The sequence below is a fragment of the Triturus cristatus genome, chromosome 5_2 (assembly GCF_964204655.1).
Source record: "Triturus cristatus chromosome 5_2, aTriCri1.1, whole genome shotgun sequence".
Taxonomy (NCBI): Eukaryota; Metazoa; Chordata; class Amphibia; order Caudata; family Salamandridae; genus Triturus; species Triturus cristatus.
Window position 1 is genome coordinate 761,658,482 of NC_140588.1, and position 20,081 is coordinate 761,678,562.

General features: G+C 44.0%; 1 protein-coding gene across 1 annotated transcript in view; it reads right to left on the reverse strand.

Moving 5' to 3' along the window:
* Window positions 1–18,826, reverse strand: part of LOC146829236 (sodium- and chloride-dependent neutral and basic amino acid transporter B(0+)-like) — a 393,036-nt gene extending 374,210 nt beyond the window's left edge. Inside the window, exon 1 of the mRNA XM_085607866.1 lies at window positions 18,667–18,826. Coding sequence (XP_085463992.1) covers window positions 18,667–18,726 — 60 coding nt within the window. The 5' untranslated portion in view covers window positions 18,727–18,826. The remainder of the gene's footprint in view (window positions 1–18,666) is intronic.
* Window positions 18,827–20,081: the final 1,255 nt, after the last annotated feature.

The following is a 20,081-nucleotide window of genomic DNA, read 5'->3' on the forward strand; positions in this document are numbered from 1 at the left end:
GTACCAGAAAAAGAAGGAGCAGATGGATTTGAGGAGGGTTACTGTTTGGTGAACAAGTGTGATATAAGTTTGAGAGTGACTCAGAGACTGAGACTGAGGAAGAATCAACTAAAAATAGAGATTTTGAATAACAGTGATTTTAGATCAGATGAGACATTGACTGAAACAGAAAGAATTATTTTGAAAACTGAAATAAGATGCTGAGTTTACCCGATTTATGGCAAAATTGCTTTGATTTCAATGCATGAACATTTGAAAAGGACTTCAAAACTAATACTGATTTTTGCAGCAAATTAATTTTTGGGGGGATTATAGTCTTAATAAAATAAGAAAAAAAAGTTGAAAATATTGTTTTAAAGCATTTTTTTGTTGATTTTTAATTTTTAAAACGATACGCATTTACTATTAGCATTAGTTGGTCTGTTGGCGTACATTCGGATTACTGTTGGATATGTTTCAGATAATATAAATAGCAATGTTAACGTTGGAACTAATCAAGATTAATTTAAACAAAAGATGCCAGTACATGAAGGGCATTCATGAGTGTTTTATCTTAATGACTAGGGAATATGTTGAAATAATGTTGATTATGTGTGTACTTACCTTCCTATATCAGCATTATCATGTGATATTTTTCTTGCAATCTTTAATCATGAATATTGTTTTTCACCTTATTTGATTGATTTTAGTGTGTCTCTAAAGAATTTTCTCATCAATGAGAATAATAGAAAAGTTATGTATGGTGAGTATTTGAGAGTGGTTGCTCAAAACAGGCAAGATACTAACTCGAATACAAATTATTTGTGTCTCTTGAGAAATGAGAAACGGTATTTAATTGGAGAATATAATGAGAGATGAGTGAAAATACTAAGGAATTTAGTACAGAAGAAAATCACCTTGGAAGAAATAAGATAAGAAGTCATAAGGTTTTCAGGTTTACATCCTAAATTGAAAATGGGCCAGGAAAGGAAAATATGAAATGTGTATGGTGAGGTGTAGACCTATGGAAAATAATAAAGTAGAGTGTGTAGGTGGGAGTGTGTATGGCAGATCTTATGAAGTTAGTGGAAAACGTTTATCAGGAGGGGAGCTCACTATGAGAGGAATCTATTATGTCTGTGGGCAGACTGCTTATTTTAGCCTGCCAAGAAATTGGGTGACTATGTTATTTGGCTTTACTTTTTCCTAGAATCTATCATGTAAATGAGTTGGGTGATAATATAGTTTGAGGAGAGTGAAACAAAGTTTTGGACTAGACTTTTCAGATGTTTTAGGGGTTTTTATTCCTTCTATAGGTGAGGCAATGAATTACGTGAAAATTAGATGGTTGTCTACAGAAGTAGATAGACTTGCTACAGATACAGCAGGGTCTTTTAGGTTAGTACATGTAGAAATGGTAGCAATTAGGGTCATGCAGAATCGTCTCACTTTAGATATTCTGGGGCATATTATCAAGGACGGCGTTAAAAATTATCGCCGGTGTAGCGGCAGAAAACTGCTGCTAAACCGGCGATAATAGGCTTGATATTATGCTCTATGGAATTCCCATAGAAGCCCATGTTCTGGTGTGAACATGGGCTTCTATGGGAATTCTCCAGGGCATATTATCAAGCCCATTATCGCCGGTTTAGCGTCAGAATGCCCCTCTGTTGGTGAAAGTAGGCTACGTTTTTTACATAATTAAAGCTAAGAGATGTACTTTTTTTCTTAATATTAGTGGAGCTGATGATTGTGTCATTACTAACATAACTAATTTAACTCATGGGATCAGATGTTTGGAGGAGCCAAGGTCTATTTGAAGCTCTATGATCCTGAATAAATGAGTTAAGAAGGAGTTTGAGTAAAGTAGGTGAATGGTTAGGTAATATTAGTGGTGGTGCTCTTCAATCAGTCTTTACACTTGTAATAATCAAAATGATTTGTGCAATTATTTTTATTGCTTTTAGTATACTTCTTGGAGTGTATAATTAGTATATATAATAGTACGAATAATGTATTGAAAAAGAAGAAAAGATCACTGGATCTGGAAATGGAAGACTAAAAAGGATTAGGTGTGTCAACAATTAAAAATGATGGAGGAGAATGTCAGACTACCCAAGAAGATAAAGACGTCTCCTAACTAATGGCTGATTAATAAAGTTTACTAACTGGGTTTTTAGTGATTATTTAAAAATAATCAGAGGGTGAAGGTTGTTAAAGTTTTTTGCAAACACAAGGAGAGGATTGACTGAGTGCTGAAACTTTTCAGACACTCACCAACAGTCACAGATCTGGGTTGAATCCATCATCGTTCTTTAGCTCACTTCGCTACTCCATTTCAGATCCAGCCATATGCAAATCAGTCTTGACCCTGGTCCTCATGTAGACCTGCATACAATCATAATCCTAGGAGTTTTGTTTAAGAAATGTTTCATAATGTATTGTACGCTGAAGATTTCCTATTACCTTAAGAAATGGGTTAGTGCTAAGAGTTTTATTTATTACAAAGTTGTTTTTGACTTGCCAATGCAACCAAACCCTCATTAAGTCATGCTGAATAAGTTTTGCTAATATATCCACCCCGGCAGAGGGCGGGCTCCAGAAAGCCTACCTGAAACCTGGAGAGACTGCTTTATTTATTCATTACTGCTGCAATCATTACTTAGACAAGATGGCAACTGGTGAAGAGCTCAAGGAATGAGCTCCGCCGGCTAGGGATTGTAACTTGCTAAAATATCCCTGATAGCCCGAGCGAGACCGTCGCCCCAAAGCACCGTTACAAAGGCAGGAGTCACGGATCCTAGTGCTCTGCCACGGAAAGATTTTTGACCTTGTGGAGGATCGATTATCTGCCAGAGATGGTCCGTTTAATGCCTACGATCGAAAGAGCCCAGACCCTGGCGGTGAACAACTTCTCCCTTCACTGAGTTCTCCCGCAGCGTCAGTGAATGACTGAGGGCCTACGTGAATGCGCCGTGGGACGATATACCTGCAGCTACAAGTCACGGGATTTCACCATCGGAGGTTTCTTCCCGGCGCACTAGCTCCGCGTCACCACGTCTGAGAACCATGGTGTGCAGCGCCAGCGATCTGAGCTAAGGTTAGATTGTTGGGCGCTGCTCCCCCTGCCTACGATCCCCCTCAGACTCATAGACAGACCCTAAACCCACGGGAGTCACCGCGTTGAGATCGCTACCGTCTGGACTAGCCCTCCCTCCCTCTCATTGGGCGTGAGCCCCCAGGGTCTGAGCTCTCGGCGGAAAATGCAAGGGACTCGTCCCGGAACTGCAACTCGCTGACTTCTGGCTGCTTTCCTCATGATTCTAGGAGACTGAGATGCACTTTGCTTACAATTGCATGGCACTAGAGCGCTGACCTGTGTAATGAGCAACCAATCCTGCTTGGCAGTATTCCGAAGACCTTGGGGTCTTGATCGAATGCTCTTGTACATCACTGTGTATTTTATGCTGAGTGCCTCACTTGCTCAGTGGTCACCTGGATGGCCCGTTTTCCAGTACAACGCCTCCATTTTGTACCCCAAGGAATAATTTACCTGCAGTGCCTCCCTTCAAAATGGCACTCATAATTACCTGATTGGAAACAGAACTACCTAATCCACATCAACTCATGGGTATAGAAGTAGGACTACCATGATCAATTTACAACTAAACAGAAAGAAAGGACCAACTATTCTAATGATCTCTCTAGAAAGGGAAAAAGGACAATACACACTGATACTTGATTCATGGAAAGAGCGATAGGACAACAACCCCGAACTTACTATGGAATCAAATAGGAAGCCATCTTAGAATGACTTTTATATCACCTAATTTACCCTCTGTCTGCTCATGATTTCACCCTTTGACATCCTATACCCCTTTTATAAAGCTACACTTATACTATGGAACTCATGGGTCTACACACCTATGCCATTAATTACCCTCCCAACCTTACAAAAAAAGCAGCAAAAAGCCACAAACATAGCCTTTTAAAATCACACCCAGAAACCCCTATCTCCGACCCTTACTACTCCAATAACAAAGGGCATTTAACGAATGACATCATCCTCTATACCAAAAGAAGAGCCCAATGGCGGAAAGCCTGCCTTGCCCTATTCTCGATTGCATCCTCTAAAAAAACAGCACATGGATTTACATTACGCATCATTCCCTCCCCATTTTACAACGTGGCGGCTACAATTACCATCTATTATAATGGGATCATACTCATGCAAGCATCAGACTAGACCCTAAAGGTACTAGACAACATTTTTCCACTCATCAAAACCAAGGCTGCAACCCACTATCCCGCCTCCCCATCAAGCCGCTTCCCCACCCGACTCCCTAGCTGACTCCCCACCTAGACACTCTCCCTCCGACACTCCCCTCAGATCCATGCTCAGCAATCCCATCACAAACTTTGTGCCTGCCCCCCCACACCCCTACACCCGATCGATCAATGGTCCCACCCTCTCCTTCCCCCCTCACGTTGAATATCACCATCCGCCCACCCACAGTTCACACCAATTCTCTCCCACCTCCCTTCTCTACTCCCCCCTGCCACGGATTACACCCCGATAAAACTTCCTCATATGAACCGGTTCACCCAACGTCACAGATCCCCACACGAATAATAACCTGTGTGGGATCTCCTCCTCCTCCTCACCTAATTACAGCCCAGGATATGGACACGATTTCTCTGACACCGGACCCTAGATTGGACGAAATAGTACTATCCCTACAGCAAAACAAACAGGATATTCAAACACTCCATGACCTGTTCCGGCAACAACCCAAGACACATGAAAAAATCACGCATCAGCATCGAGGTAACTCCCCGCCACAGAAGTTCGACAGATGGAAAATATTACCTCTCCCCAATGCTTCATCCCGCCCAATCAGAAGTACTAACCCACTCTCAACGAAGGATCTAACTTCCCTACTACTTTCTTATAAACCCCCAACCCTCCCCTCATTTTGTTCCCACGGATAACACACAGGTATCATCCCTAATTCAATCTATCCCTCCCAATGCCTCTAGAGCTATAAGACATATTTCCATAGGTATTATAGAAAGTAATCTCAAGACACTACTCCTACCAATACCAGTCTAAAATGTATCCTACTATACTGTAGGTCGGCCGCACGCCATGCTGCAGAAATAGCTGACCTCATACTGACCAATGAACCTGACCTCATAATCTTAATGAAAACTTGGCTTAATGAAGCATCCACACCTATCTTAGACATTCTAGTTCCCCCAAACTATCACATCACAAGACTAGATAGAATTGATAGGTTAGGCGGGGGCATCGCCTGCATTCACCGAAACTACCTCGCTGTGACCCGCTCCAACTCACCTGTCCTCTCGTCCTGCGAATACCTATGTTTAGACGTCACTAACCATAACAAGCCAATATGCTCACTACATGCATTTTACCATCCACCAGGCAATAACCTGACCTTCATTGAACACATAATGGATATCCTAGCTACTAATGATGGACATCAGAACTCTCAGATTTTCCTGGGTAACTTCAACCTCCACTGGACCGACCTTGATGACCCAGAGGTAAATAGCCTCAAAGCATTCCTTTCCGACCTCAGCCTGTCCCAAATTTGTGATAATCCCACCCATGAAAAAGGTTCAACCTTGGATCTAGTCATTTCCAAAACAGACTCCACCCAGCTGGAATCGATCCTCCCTTGTGACTGGTCCGACCATTACATCATCACCTTCCATATCAATGTAGCTATTAAACCTCTCTCTGTACAACCCATGAGATCGGAAATCTGGAAGAGAAATCTAAATAACGTAAATCCTGTCTCACTCTTAATCGCCTGTCCAAACCTCTTGTCCCCACCTGTTGAATTAGAGGATGTTCACGATCTGACTAATCACTATTTCCACGCTATGAACTTGGCATTAGACAATCTAGCTCCCCTAAAATTGAAAAGAGTCACCTCTAAAGTAAGAAGCCCCTGGTATGACGGTTTTCTAAATGAAGACAGAAGATCACTTAGAGCAATTGAACGACAATGGAGAGCTGCACCATCCTCCGACCACCTCAAACTACTAAGAAGCACAAGAAACTCCTATTACAGAAAGATGAGATGATCTAAAGCTGACTTTATTAGCAAACATTTAGACCAGGCCAAGAATCGTCCCAAAGGATTATTCGAAATAATCAAATCTCGATCTAAGGGCTTCGCCCACACCCCCCAAATTGATTCAGAAACTCTCCCCAATTGCAAAGAATTTGCCTCCTTTTTCACAACCAAGACCGACAACATAAATACTGAACTCCTTAACGATCCACTATCCCATACTGACCCACCCATGGCAACATCATTGACATCAATGACGACCTTGCTTACTTGTCCCGCAAAACATGACCTCAAAAACAATGCCTCCTGGATCGCCTTCGACATCTACAGCGAAGAAAATATCCTAAAAACACTCACGTCTCTGAATCCCTCCAATCACTTTATTGACCCTCTCCCTGCAACCCACCTAAAAGACTTCATTCCAATGTTAGTCCCCCTTTGGACTAGGATAATAAACACTTCCCTTCTCCAAGGAGCCATCCCAGTTATCCTCAAAACTGGACAGGTTTCCCCCATCCTGAAGAAACCCTCGGCGGACCCATCTGACCTGAATAACTACCGCCCTATATCCAACATCCCTACCCTGGCCAAACTTTTAGAAAAGTGTGTTTACAACCAGTTTAGCAATCACATAGAACACTTCAACCTGCTTGATCAATTCCAATCTGGTTTTCGTCCGGGCACAGCACCGAATCAGCCATGACACATATTATATTGGACAAAAACAAAGCCTGTTTGCTAATCCTCCTCGACCTATCCTCAGCCTTTGATACCGTCAAACACGAAAACCTACTAGACCTCCTGAATCATAGAATGAGACTATCTGGAATAGTTCTAAACTGTTTATGGAACCACTCACCGTGCTTCTCAACGCCTCAAATGTCCAATATCACATGTACCAGATGACACACAACTCTACATTAGGGTCCACTCATTGGAAGACATCAAATCCCTTAACTCAACGCTACAGAAAACAAAGACCTGGCTCACCAAAAACCACTTAAAGCTAAACACCCTCAAAACAGAATTCCTTCTAATCGCCCCCCCAGCCAAACAAACACCATCGCGAGTGGATGAAGCATCTAACTGCACTCGACGGCCAACCCCGAATTGTAGACTCTGTGAAATCACTAGGAATAACTTTGGATAGTAAGCTTATTATGCAGAAACACATCAGCGCAGCAACGAAAGGAGCAAATTTCCAGATGAATATGCTGAGAAGATTGAAACCCTTCATACCCGCAAATTACTTTAAACAGGCAGTTCAGACTCTTGTATTTCCCAGAGTGGACTATGGGAGTGTCGCTCTCTGCGGCCTTCCCAGATCTATTACAGCCACTCTTAGAGCCTCAATCAACGCAGCCGCTAGACTCATCACAGGCTCCAAAAGAAATTCTCACATTTCCCCTGACCTTTGTGCCCTGAACTGGCTACCTTTCGAAGCCAGAATCCATTTGAAAATGGCCTGCATGACACACAAGGCACTGCACCACAAAACCCCAAGATATCTAGCGGAGAAATTGGTTCCATCGGGTGGTACCAGAACTACCAGGAGTTCCGATAATCTTCTATTGAAACCACAACGATTTTCCAAGAAGAAGACATATAACCAAACCTTCTCAGGAATGGCCCCCAGGATGCTTTGCCTCCTGACACAAGACGGAACCCCTCCACGAAATTTTTCAAAAAAGAGGTGAAAGCCATCTTTTTGGCCAAATTCGCCTGAACTATTTTGTATTCATGTATATATGTGTTTATTTATATTTGATAACATTTATGTATCTATCTAACTCACAGTTTTTTACACCTATGTCTACCACCTATATCTGCCTAGTAAAGCGCTCTGATACCCGAAAGGGTCTTGTTCGCGCTATACAAAACACTCAAAATAAATAAATTAATTAATTAAAACCCCTAATCTGGAGAGATTAAATGTTTAAATAGTGATATTTGTTCTGATTTGGGATGAAGAGTTCCGTATCCGAGCCTTCATGGCAATCTATGCATTTTTCTTCACCTCTTACATTAAACATTCTGCAATACATCTTCAAAACGCTCTATCGATGTAGAACTCAGTTACTGAGCGGATTCAGTTCCTATTTGAATTTTACTCTGCTAAACCAGGATGTTTAATGTTGAGAAGGGGGGGTGTTACTATTAGATTAACAAGAAGAACAACGGACCGGATTGTCTGAGGTAGGAATCGTGCTGTATAAATTATTGGGGTTCGGCTCCCTCAGTGTATAAACAATTAATGCCATCAGCTGTCCACGAACCACTGTGGTCACCTCCAGGCTCAGTATCAGGTGACTATGTGTGCAGCTACCCTCATAATGCTGCCCCCGTGGTGTGATGCGCCTGTTTACGTTTCTGGAGCTGCTTCAGTCAACATGGCAAAGAGCTGCCACTCAAAACTCTGCCAAGCAAATCTGCTGGCAGGGACCATCAAGGGAGCATTTTCTGCCACTGGATAGGGTCCAGTGCTGAGTACAGCCACTGCTTCGGTCTCCACATCTTTGCCACAGGCGACTTAGTGCTATCCTATATCAAGTGGCAACACCAGTCACACCAATGTAGCCACGACCAGCCACACGTTAATCACACCTCTGGCTGACAAGAAACTGTATTACTCTTAGCACAACATATGCCAGGAGTTCGTACTTCACAAAGAATATTGTTTTTTGTTTTTTTAAACTGCTTTTGTCAGGACGCAGTTCAGATCCAGTTACGCCGCACCTTTCAGGACAGGTTACAGAACCAGTTTCCACATGCTGCGGCCAATGTATATTGCGGCACCCATTCCATTCACTCCGAAACACAAAACCTGTCTAGTTTCTTGTTTCTGGGAACACGATTACATGCTGCTCCTACTCCCGAGAAAGGGTGCAGCACTGAGCACCCTTCCGCGGGTTAAATGTACAGAAGGAAGCACAGACGGGATAGCGCAGAGACCGAGCACCCCACCACTGGCAGTGGCAAGGCGCACCAGCTGACAGAGTTCCTCGAGTACTCCCTTTTCTCCATTCTGAGGTATGGCATAGGCTCACCCACTGCTGCCAGGGTAAATATACAGACAGCTGCCAATTCCAACAGAAAACGAGTACAGAGCTGACCCTTTCTGCAGCCAGTATAGGGCACAGTACCAAACACTCGCACGGCTAATGGTGTGGACAGTGGGAAAAGGAACACCCAGCCTGTTAAACAACCATTGGCAAAGACAATAAATGGTGGCCTTGACTGCCAACATTTTGACTTTGCCAAAGCTTATTTTATGAACATTTTTTTCCTATGAAGGCACACACTGTATTAAAGCAAACATTGTCTTCTCGGGTCCCATCAAGCAGTAATCTGCGGCAACAGAGATAGGCAGCACTCCGCATGTAACTGACACAATTTTTTTTTTTTAATATCTCTTATTTTATATCAGAATCCAGAATACATAACAATGGCTGGCATGTTCCTGCTTCACAGTCTTCCACTAGACTACAGCTACATGTACATGCACACAAATGTATAGTAAATGCACACATTGCACCAGTAGTTCCTGCCGTTGAAAAGGACTAATCTTTGGGCAGATGAGCACAATGTGCAAGAGCAAGATGCCATCACGGACAGTCATGCGAGCCAATGGATGACGCTGCCACATCACAGACAGTCATGCTAACCAATGGATCCCGCTGCCACATGCTGTGGTGGGCGGAAGTAAATTGTGAGGGATGCTACAGCAAATCAGTTGATGAAGAGGGGTGGCTGAAAGCCCCTGTAAGTATGTATTGTTATAATAAAAACAAAGTTTTGGCCAACGCCAGAGCTAAGAATGCATGGAAGCAGACCATATTTGCTTTCAGAGTGAGGTGCAGCATTGAGTACACCTCGGGCTGCCAGCACCTGACCCAGAAACAAGCACCCTGCTGCTGCTAGTATGGGCATCGACCCTAAACACTGCTGCGGGTGTTACAGCACCAGGTACACGCTGCTGCGAAGAGGGGGTCCAGAACCCAGCTGCAACAGAAGCGAGCATCTCTGTGCGCACCTGCTGCTAACAAGGTTGAGATCAGAACTGGGATTCCCCACTCTTAAAAACAAGCATTTGCAATGCAAAAGGTCTCGCATTTGCGAGAGTTTAAGCTATTGGCATTGTAAATGACAATGCCTTTTATATATCTGTTTTGCTAATTAACACATAAATAAAAGGCATTGTCATTTACAATGACAATAGCTCAAACTCTTGTAAAGGCGAGACCTATTCAAAGAAGCGGCCACCATTGTCCTGGCTGCTCGGAAAGGGAAAGCGTGCATGGTGCACTGAATCTTGCAGGAAAGCATGTTGTACCTTCAGTAGGAGAAACTCATGAAAGAAAATAGGGGCATATCAGCAACAACCGACGATAATTATCGCTAAGCGCACTTAGCGCTAGGATAATTATCGCCGGCTAACGTGGATTTTTATCGCTGAGATAGCGTGCTATTAGCAACGCTTATCTCAAAAGCGATAAAAATCCTAGCGCTGACTGCCTAACGTGAGATTATCGCTGGAAACCCAGCGATAATCTTACGAAATGTGGCGTTAGCTTGTTGATAGGGCCTCACAAACTTAGCCATGATATCCACCTTCCATAGGATATCATGGCTAAGTCAGTCCTGAAGCAGGCGTAAGGAAAGTAGTGATAACAGGGGTTATCGCTACTTTTCTTGCCGGTATGCTTCATAGCGTGGGGCTTGATGAAAGGAGAAATGTCGCTTAGCGACATTTCTCCTGTCATGTCAGGTCAGGAATGCCCACTTTGCATCTCATTAGAGATGCAAAGCTGGGCGTTAAGAATATGTGCGCTAATGCAAGATTTCACGCGTTAGCGTGACCTTGCTAATTAGGCGATAAAATTATCGCCGCTTTTCGGACGAAAACGGCCGCAAAAGCAGCGATAATTTTCTATCGCCGCCTTGTAAATATGCCCCATAGTGCTTACAGAGTAAAGAAGACATACTGTGTAACACAGAAGCAAAAGGGACAGTCCTCGTGGGGGGTTACAAATGAAGACAAGGCAGTACTTAGAAGGGACTAACAAGGCTATTGATAAATCAGAAGCCAGTATTTACAAAGGACAATGACACAAGCCAATAACAAATATGGGCGGGGAGCTTCTATTCCATACTCCAATACAGCATGCCACAGCGCATGCACTGCGGCGGCTCGACCTAAAAAGGCATCATTTGTGTGCATGCATTTGTGAGAAGTGAATGCCCGTTTTCTATTCATGATCCGAAATGGACTGGTAGCGTAGCGCAAAAGCATGATTTGGGTTTAGCAGTACATAAAAAAAACAAGCATTTGCATTGCAATTGGTCTCGCATTTGGGACCTTATTTATATGTGTTTAGCTATGCAGCACATTAACCTGGGTGCTGAAACATATACTGTTCTTTAACATGGAGGGAAAATAAGCACCAAACTGCATGACACGCCAGGTATGGGAACTCACGGAGGGAAATATTGCCTTTCAGCAGGAAATTGTATAGTCCAAACCTCTGTTTTTAATAGTCCCTTTGCTGTTCATATCACTGAAAATACAAGATTTGCAAAAAAATGTATTGTCTATGGGTGCTCATGGAAGACAATTGCTATAGACTGGAATCTAGAGAATGCTAAAGTAATTCTGGTATTTTATTGACCTCTGCTGGTCGTTTTCTATCAAGAAAATTAAATAGAGGCAGTTGCCAGAAATTTTTTTAAAAAGAAAGTCCCTAAGCAGAAAGAAATTATGGTATTTTACTGACCTCTGCTGGTCGTTTTCTGTTAAGACAGTTAAATAGAGGCAGTTGAACAGAAAAAAAAGTCCCTAAGCGGAAGCAGACAAGTCCAAGGGCAGATCTCCAGAGCCCACAAAGTACATACACATATAAGTATATACTAAAGTATATACAAGAGGTCTTGAATGCTCAACCTAATCAAGCCAGAGGCACCCTGGGAGTAGTCCAACAGGGCCTGTTATTATCAGAAACATATTTAATATTCATGAACGGTGACCTGAATCAAGAAACAGACAGTTCTGTCCTCGAGCCCTTTTGGAGTGTCTACATACTGCAAGGAAAGTGGCTTTGGAAGACTTCACAATCAAATCATTTATCAAAAACATGCATGGATAACAAACAAAAAATAGCTTTGAGTCGAGAAATGAGCATAGCACGGGTTTGCAGCCTTGTTGTCACTCTCAAGAGCTTTAGTTGCCTGTTGCAGATGGCACCGAGAGCAATACTTCTGTACTTCAATCCTTCTATGTGCCTTACAGTTACTCCTGATTAATTGACTTCCTTGTCTATTAAACTTCTCTACTCCCGTTCTTATAGCTTTCTTCACTATGCTCGTGCTTGTCCTGTCTCTTGAACATTTAGGTTTTGTCTTTGTGTTTATCCGGTGAGTGTACTGTTCTGCTGCTGATGGGGGTGGACTATTTTTTCATTTTTGAAACATCGAGTGTTGCTAGTATTTTCCATATAAGTGCATCACGTGCCTTGCTTCTTTCTCTCCCCCGGCCCCCCACCACGCCAGATTGAGTGCACAACTGTGCTCTTTCCCGCCCTTTTGTCTCACTCTCCCACCCTTTCGACATCAATATTAATGCAGCTTGGTATCATGATCTCACTCTCTCTCTTCCTTGTCTCTCTCCTTTTGCATTTGTCCTGCTCCCTCACGGACCCTCTCTCGCCGTCTGTCACTCTCCTTCTCTCGCCTTTGTCCCGCTCCCTCTATGACCCTCTCTCACCGTCTGTCACTCTCCTTCACTCGCATTTGTCCCGCTCCCTCTATGACCCTCTCTCACCGTCTGCCACTCACCTGTCACTCATTACTCTTGGCCCTGTCAATGCTGGGTGCTTCTAGAATTGCACTAGCATTGGCAAAGCCAAGAGTGCCATGCAGCTCAATTTTCAGTGTTTATTATACTTCCAAGATGGCCTCCAGATCAAAATCAAATCTAAACAACATTTGTAGAGCGCGCTACATACCCTTGAGGGTCTCAAGGCGCTGGGGAGGGGGGGGGGGTGCGCTACTGATCGAACAGCCAGGTCTTGAGTAGCCTCCTGAAGGTCAGCAGGTCTTGTGTCTGTCGTAGGTTAAGTGGGAGGGTGTTCTAGGTCTTGGCGGCGAGGTGGGAGAAACACCTTCCGCCGGTGGTTGTTCTTCGGATGCGCGGGAAGGTGGTGAGTGCGAGGTCACTGGAGAGGAGCTGGCGGTTGGGGGTGTAGAAGGAAAGTCGTTTGTTGAGGTAGGCTGGGCCGGTCTTGTGGAGTGCCTTGTGTGTGTGGGTGAGGAGCTTGAAGGTGATCCTATTGTTGACGGGCAGCCAGTGCAGGTTTCTCAGATGGAGGGTGATGTGGCCGTTGCGTGGTACGTCGAGGATCAGTCGTGCCTAGGCGTTTTGGATGCGTTGCAGTCGTTTGATGAGCTTGGTCGGGGCTCCCGCGTAGAGGGCATTTCCGTAGTCAAGTCTGCTGCTGACGAGGGCCTGGGTGACTCTTCTTCTTGTATCTGTTGGGATCCACCTGTAGAACTTGCAGAGTATGCGGAGGGTGTTGAAGCAGGAGGGGGAGATGGCGTTAACTTGCTTGGTCATGGAGAGCGTTGAGTCGAGGATGATTCCCAGGTTGTGTGCGTGGTCGGTGGGTGTTAGGGCTGTCCCCAGTGCCTTCGGCCAGATGCAATGTGGCATGACACAAGGAAGCATAGTGCGCCACAAGGGCCGTCTTAGGTGTGCATTTTATGCTTCCGAAATGCCCACTATGTTGTGTAAAATAATGCAATGTGGTGGAACCTGGTCATTATGTTGGAAGTATGAAAAATACACTTCCAACTAGGCAACTATTTTATTGATAACCTCTTAGTGAGATAAAGACATATCTCTCAATATTCATATGAGGATTCTGTACTGTGACGCTGTGTTGCCCTGACAGCACCCTTTGCAGCCATCCACACCATCATGCCTAGAGGTACCAGGGTGTTTAACACCCCAGGTGTCCCCCCAGGTCTCCCAGGAGGTGCTTCTGTGGACATGTCGCTTTGATAGGTGCAGTGTTGTAGCTGGTGTGCAGCCTACCACCAGGAATGACAGCAGCCATTAAAGCCCTGCGTTCCTGTTACTGCCCGGCCCCAGGTTACTATTTCTGTTTGATAATATTGAAGTATGCATGTTGTGCTGAGGCGAACATATAAACAGACATGCTAAAGAAGGCATTTACATGGTTAGAAACAGGAGAAAAATGACCACAGCACTAAGATAATTATAGAGCTAGCTATATTTAATATATCTAATAAACTGTGCTTGAACCAGCCTAGCGGGGGAAGCAAACAGATGTTTACGATTTCGGAAGGCTCGGCAGTCAGCAAGGCACATTTTACGCTTGTGGAACAGAAACCCTCTTAGCATCAGGTCAATGCTTATAGCAATACATTATTTTATTCTGCTGTGGTGACACTCTCCATGGCTGGCTCTAGGGCGGTGCGACCGGTGTCACCGCACTGGGTACTGATTCTTCGAGGGGGCGCCGTGTTTGGAATTATTTTGTGGCTTTAAAAGCACCCGCTGCTGCAGTGCTGGCCTCCCCAATTTTCATACAGAAATAAAAATGTCATGATAACTCAGTGATTAATTTTCTTCCTGGAGAGAGAAGGAGTTTTGTCAAGTGGGAGTTTTAACTCATTTTATGGTAGCACAGAGGGTTAATGTGCCTCCTGCAAAGAATGTGTACCATGCGGATGTATGACGTTACAACGCATACTTTTACAACGCATGCACTTACAACGCAATTTTTACAACGCAACATCCACTACAACGCATTCCATTACATCGCATGACACTACAACGCATTTTTAAAAACTACCTTTACAACGCATTCCATTACATCGCATACTACCTTTACAACGCATACCATTACAACGCATAAAGTTAAATTGCATTTAAGGTAAGTATTGGATAGTATAGGGGTAAAAATTACTATTCTAACTCCAGCGGGTGCAACAGTAGGGTAAGTGTTGGATAGTATAGGGGTGGAAATTACTATTCTAACTCCAGGGGGTGCAACAGTAGGGTAAGTGTTGGATAGTATAGGGGTAAAAATTACTATTCTAACTCCAGGGGGTGCAACAGTAGGGTAAGTGTTGGATAGTATAGGGGTAAAAATTACTATTCTAACTCCAGGGGGTGCAACAGTAGGGTAAGTGTTGGATAGTATAGGGGTAAAAATTACTATTCTAACTCCAGAGGGTGCAACAGTAGGGTAAGTGTTGGATAGTATAGGGGTAAAAATTACTATTCTAACTCCAGGGGGTGCAACAGTAGGGTAAGTGTTGGATAGTATAGGGGTAAAAATTACTATTCTAACTCCAGGGGGTGCAACAGTAGGGTAAGTGTTGGATAGTATAGGGGTACAAATTACTATTCTAACTCCAGGGGGTGCAACAGTAGGGTAAGTGTTGGATAGTATAGGGGTAAAAATTACTTCTCTAACTCCAGGGGGTGCAACAGTAGGGTAAGTGTTGGATAGTGTAGGGGTTAAAAATTACTATTCTAACTCCAACACTTACCCTACTGTTGCACCCCTATACTATCCAATACTTACCTTAAATACTTACTTACCTTAAATGCAATTTAACATTATGCGTTGTAATGGTATGTGTTGTAAAGGTAGTATGCGATGTAATGGAATGCGTTGTAAAGGTAGTTTTTAAAAATGCGTTGTAGTGTCATGCGATGTAATGGAATGCGTTGTAGTGGATGTTGCGTTGTAAAAATTGCGTTGTAAGTGTAGTGCGTTGTAAAAGTTGCGTTGTAAAGGATGTTCCCCGTACCATGCAGATCACAAAATGCATATAGTTTAAATAGGTCAGGGCTTTTTGTCAGAGAGATCATTTTGTTACTAGCAGTGTTCATGTTAAAATCCTAACATGGATCAGGGAGCTAATAACTGTCATCAAAGAGCTGCATGCCAACTGCACGGTATAGATTAGAGCATTGTGATGTTTTCCTCCGTCTTTCTTTATTCTAATGTTTCAAAAAGGGTTCACTTTGGATTTTTTTAAAACGTATTATTAAATGTAGCCCCCAACCATGGAGTTATATTTTAAATTCTGAGTCTGTGCTTCTCCAGACCAAGAACTCTTAAACTATAATGCCTACCAGTATGGATGACATGTGACTCACCTTGTAGTCTTCTAGCTTATGTAACATTTCCTATACACTGATTTACACACATTTGATTGATTGTTTCTGTATAATGTGTATGTGATGTAAAGTGCTTTGGCACCCTACACTGGCATAGGTGGCGCTATATAAATAATTAAATACATCAGAGAGAGGTTATGGAGACTTGAGGGGGCACTGTTAAAGGGTAGTAGTGAGAAAGTCTGTGGGGGGCACAAACATTGTCGCACAAGGCGCCACCAGTGCTAAAGCCGACCCTGGCACTCTCTGAGGGCATGTGCAATGTTCTTAATTCTAATGGTGTCATGACAAATACTTTTTTTTATTTTTAGGTTTTCAAATATACAGTGCTAGGAGGTTCGGGCAGCACTACTTCACAAACCGGTCTGTTTTGAAAACTTAGTCAATGACATCTTCGGCCAAGGTGCCGTAATACAATCCACACACGCTGACTCGACACACATTATGTAAAACTGCTAACAATCGGGTGCTTCAGGCTTACGTTACCCAAGTGTGAATCACAGCAGGAAGCTGCTGCCTGTTACAAACCCCAGTTCACCAGTCACTAGTGGTGTCTACTGGATTCAGCCTTCAAGTGCGGGCGTTTTTCAGACGTGGTTAAAAGCTCGGGTGATTCTATTTGACTCTTGGGACTGGTTGTTGGTATCCACTATCCAATGGTGTCTATCAGTTTCGTTTACTATTTCTTTTTCATTGGTAGAACGTGTTTTTTTTAACTTTTGAGCCCATCTCTCACTTGAATCCAGTAGAAACCATTTATAACTGGCCAGCTGGTAATTGCACAAGGCTGTCGGTGGTGTTTTTTGTGTTCCTAACTCCGCATGGCGTTGCTGTCCGGTGGTTAAAGTGCGGGCAGCATCCCCATAGTTCAGCACGTTAAGCCTAAACTCGGTATTAGAGGCAGGATTCCATTGATCACCGGAACTGGTTTTTAAAAAAGCAGACACAATAGGAACGCGCTTTCAAAAGACAATTCACAACATTGAGCGCAGTGTTCTTTAAATGTTTATTATTATATGGAAATCATATCAAGAGCCCTCGTATTACTTCCGCCTCCCATCCCCTCCCTTGCTGCTGGTTACATGACTAGGCCTGGCTACCGTCATCGGTCTGTATCTTCCTCAGTAGTGCCTAGTAAGAGAGCACTACCCCCTAGCGCTGCTTGCTCCCCCTGCTCTCCAGGCCTCGCTGCGCATTTCCATCCTCTTGGTCCTTTGCTCTTTAAACCAACATCCAGCTTCCATAGAAGCCGATGCAAGCTATAAACAGCAGATTTACGAGCCCCGTACGCCACATTTGCGCCGCCGTTGCGTCACTGCTGTGATGCAGTGGCGGCGTAAACCATGCGCCACTTTGCGCCCTATTTACAACGTGACGCATCTAGGGAGATGCGTCATGTTGTAAAGCCCTGCGCCACATGAAACCTGCGTCAGGCTTCATGTGGGTGTTCCGGCACAGAGGGGGGTGTTCCTTCGCAGGAACGCCTCGGAAAAGTGCCTGAGTGAAATCTACAAGATTTCACTCAGTCACATTTCCGACGCCGCTGCGTCAAAACCTTGCGCCTGCTTGAAGCACTATGTTGAGAATAGGCCAGGATGGAACAGCGCTGGAGTAGCGTCGCGCCCGCGACACAACTCCAGCACTGCGCCAACCTTACGCTGGCAGGTGCGACACGCATCTGTTTATCCTTGTGCCATGATGTGCTGCATTTACAATGCGGCGCATCTGTGGTGGCGCAAGGCTAAACTTGAGTCACGCATCGTTCCTGGCGCATCCCTGCTGATTTGCAGGGAAGCACCAGGAAACGTGAATCTGCCCCGAAAGAGGGCATGCAGTTGTAAGAAGGAACGGCGGCATTCTGAGCAGATGAAAAGTGACTGTGGGGAGCTGACCAGCCACCACTTTAACTACGTGCAGCCAGTTGGGTGCACCTCCCTCAGCTTGGGTGAGTCAGTGCGCCGCCCTCAGGTCCCACGCGCCCCCGCGGGGTGAATGAGTCAATGAGGAAACCCCGTGTGGCATTCAAACATGTAATTGGGCCTTCAGTGCGGTGAGGTTGGAAGACACTGGTACAGTGAACGAACTGGGCACAGCCCTGTTTGCTCAGCACTAATTCTTCTAGTAAATCCAATTTCCACCCTGACAGAATATTACATAATGGGGCGTTCTAAGTATATATTGCATATGTGCTCCCATATGTATTTATTTTTGAAAGGGGTCAAACTAGAGTAGAATTCTTTTCATAAAACTTACAAACCATTTTTGTTTTTACAACAGTTTGGAAACTAGAACCTAGACTCAAAGCTGCCTTCCGCAGAAACGTTTGCTTTCCATTAACGTCAATGAACATGTTTAAAAGGCACATACCTTGTCTTTCTTTCGATAGCACCTGACGCATCCAGGTAGAGACAGGTTTCTCCACCCCATCCTCGCGAGGGAACAGCCTCAATGCGCGCGCGCTGCGGTGTTTGCAGGAACCTTTGAGGGAGGCCGTTCCTCCCGACGACGATACGGCTGAAAGAGGGCTAACCAGGAAGCCGGTCCCTTTTATTCCTCCCAGACGTCTAATAATAGGCCGAACAAACTCTAATAATAGGTTGTATAATCAACCGAACCCCATTGTTTGGGAAATAATGAGGAGACAGTGAAGGAATCACACGTGGGCCGTGGAAAGGTGTTGCCACTTTACAGCTATTCTCCTGGTTGTGTGGTGAGATTTAAAGCTGCCCTGCACATCCCCGAGCATTGTTTGAGGGGCGGTGATGGCGCAACACCCTTTCAGAGCAGGGTGCCGGCCGCCAGTGTCACCCCACTAAAGGCCCAGGGGCTGTGAACATTCTGACACCTGCCGAGGAGTGAGTGCCCCAGAGGGGCAGTGCAGAGTCCAAGGGTAGGTTTTGAACCTCATTCTCAAAAATACACGTCTGATCGTGGCTGGGCAGTGTGAGGTACGCTAGTATTCGGAAGTCGGATGGGAGCTGCGATTTACTCTGTCAATGAGGAGAAGAAACTGCCTGTTCGACCAAAATACGGTGAATTTTGGTTTTATCAACACATTCATTTTAAATGAAAATGAGACAATAACAACATAGAAAGAAATCACAGCAATTTTAGCCTTGTGAGTGTTTTGGTTGATTTTGAATCTAACTGATTTTTCTTTGTCATATGTTCAGTATGCTTCTTGGATAGTTGAAAATACTTAAGTTTCGTTTTTTTTCCAACATGTTTTAATGACCTCTGGGTCATAAGGTCAGGTGCTGCAGTCTCCTTTCACATTCATCCTGCTAATAAAAGACAGGGCTACACCAGTGGTACTTTACTTCTTGATTTGTGTGGACCACCACTGAGTCATCAATGGAAACCGGGACCCCTGGCCGAAGCAATGTCTATGATTTGAGCCTCAGAACAATACACAAAATACGAAAACAAGTATACACCAAAAAGGCTCAAATATTGAAATGTTTTGTGTAATTCCTAACAAAATATGTCAAAAGTCCTCAAATGGTCATTGTTGCTCCCTTATTTGTATATACTTCATTCATTTTAATTGAATCATTTTAATATTATGTATTCTTGTAAAACAGTCACAGCCCCCCTGAGTAGGCCTCGTGGACCCCAGGGGTCCTCGGACCATAGGTGAATAACCACTGGGCTATATGATTAAATAACTAGCTGCAGTTCATGAGAAATATTGCCTGATATTTCAATTTGTATATAAAATCACTGCAAATGCTGGCAAAAGAAAAGCATCAAAATACTTGTAGGTTATGTAGGGGTGCTGA